This window comes from Protobothrops mucrosquamatus, unplaced genomic scaffold, assembly GCF_001527695.2.
Source record: "Protobothrops mucrosquamatus isolate PMUCROS unplaced genomic scaffold, P.Mucros_1.0 scaffold400, whole genome shotgun sequence".
NCBI lineage: Eukaryota > Metazoa > Chordata > Lepidosauria > Squamata > Viperidae > Protobothrops > Protobothrops mucrosquamatus.
The window spans coordinates 421,377-423,119 of NW_015386731.1; the positions used below are offsets into that span (position 1 = coordinate 421,377).

At 35.3% G+C, this 1,743-nt stretch overlaps 1 protein-coding gene across 1 annotated transcript; it reads right to left on the reverse strand.

The window, feature by feature from the left end:
• Window positions 1-353: 353 nt before the first annotated feature.
• LOC107287607 (olfactory receptor 6F1-like) lies at window positions 354-1,310 on the reverse strand. Its single transcript, XM_015816129.1, has one exon. The coding sequence runs from the start codon at window positions 1,308-1,310 to the stop codon at window positions 354-356; it is 957 nt and encodes a 318-aa protein (XP_015671615.1).
• Between the last annotated feature and the right edge of the window lie 433 nt (window positions 1,311-1,743).

The following is a 1,743-nucleotide window of genomic DNA, read 5'->3' on the forward strand; positions in this document are numbered from 1 at the left end:
CTGAACACATTTCTTTAATGTATGTGTGAATGACACCATTTTCATAACCAGATTACTAGCGTTCTCTTTGAGATTCATTTATAGATAGGAAATAAACACAGGACTCAGATGCTCAAAAGAATAATCCCATTCTTTTTATTTTCACCTGGTTTTCATAAGTGACTCAAAATATATTTTAATGTCAGATACTGAAAAGAAAAAAAATAAAAATCTTAACATACAGTATACTCTTCCAAAAAGATAATATAAGTAATGTTGATTCATTCTGATAATCCTGCCAACTGCAAGAGTTCAAATTTAAAATTTATGATATAAAATTTCTGCTTTATTTTTTTTTTTTGAGTCTTTGAGGACTAACATGCATTTTGCCCATCATTGTGAAATACATTCCTCAAAATATCTCTGACTTCTCTATTTCTTAATGTATAGATGAAAGGATTCAGCAATGGGACCACAATAAGGTTGAAGATGCTTACTACCTTGGTCTTTTCTAAAGAGGTCTGTTTAGAAGGTTTGACAAAGAGGAATATGGTGGAGCCATACCAAATGATAACTACAGCAAGGTGGGAAGAACATGTAGAAAAAGCTTTTTGTCGACCTTTAGTGGAAGGAATGCGCAGGATTGTGGAGATAATGTACATATAGGAAAGAAGGGTCATCATACAGGAGCCTACAATGACAAAAATAGCTATGAAAAAAGCTGTTATCTCAATAAACTGAGTATCTGTACATGAGAGTATAATCCAGGAATCAAGGTTACAATAGAAATTATTGATCACATTGGGTCCACAAAAGGACAGTGTTGTAACCAAATAGGCAGGTATGCAAATAACAAGGAAGCCCCCAAGCCAACATCCACAGGCCAACTTACAAGATAGATTGCTATTCATGATAGTACTGTAATGCAAAGGATAACATATGGCCAAATATCTGTCATAAGCCATTGTAGCTATCAGAAAATGTTCAGTGCATCCAAAAGAAAAAATAAAATACATCTGAAGAACACAGCAAGAGAAGGAGATACCTCTGCTTCTCCCCAAAAAGATCCCAAGGATTTTGGGGATAGAGGCTGTTGTGTACCATATTTCCAGAAAAGAAAGGTTGCAAAGGAAGAAATACATAGGTGTATGGAGGTGTCGATATGTTATTATGAGAAGCATGATGGAGAGATTTCCTAAGATTGTCAGAATGTACATGATAAAAAAGAGGATGAAGATGAAGAGCTGAAAACGTGGTGAGCCTGGGAAACCAAGAAGAATGAATTCTGTTACTCTCGTGCTATTTAACTGTCCATGGTTGAGTAATTCCATTTGTCTTCTTTAGCCTGCAAAGGAGAACTCACAAAATTAATGCCCAGGATATTTCAGTGGAGTCTATACCTATTTATGTTGCACTATAACAACCCCAATATTAGTTCTTTTACAATATTGCAATTTGTTCCACCTTAAATTTTCAGTTTTTCAATATGTCATGATCTACATTAGTGACATTTGTACTTTTATGAATAGATGACAAAATAATTCCTAACAATGCAATCAGACTAGTAATAATAATAATAATAATGATAAAGTTGGAAGGGACCTTGGAGGTCATCTAGTCCAACCCCCTGCTCAGGCAGGAAACCCTATACCATTTTGGACAAATGGCTGTCCAGTTTCTTCTTAAAAACTTCCAGTGTTGGTGCATTCACCGCTTCTGGAGGCAGGTTGTTCCACTGGTTAATTGTTCTAACTGTCAGGAAGT

Bases quoted from the DNA above. Each gene is read 5' to 3' on its own strand.
- LOC107287607 (XM_015816129.1), bottom strand. From the start codon at position 1,310: ATGGAATTACTCAACCATGGACAGTTAAATAGCACGAGAGTAACAGAA.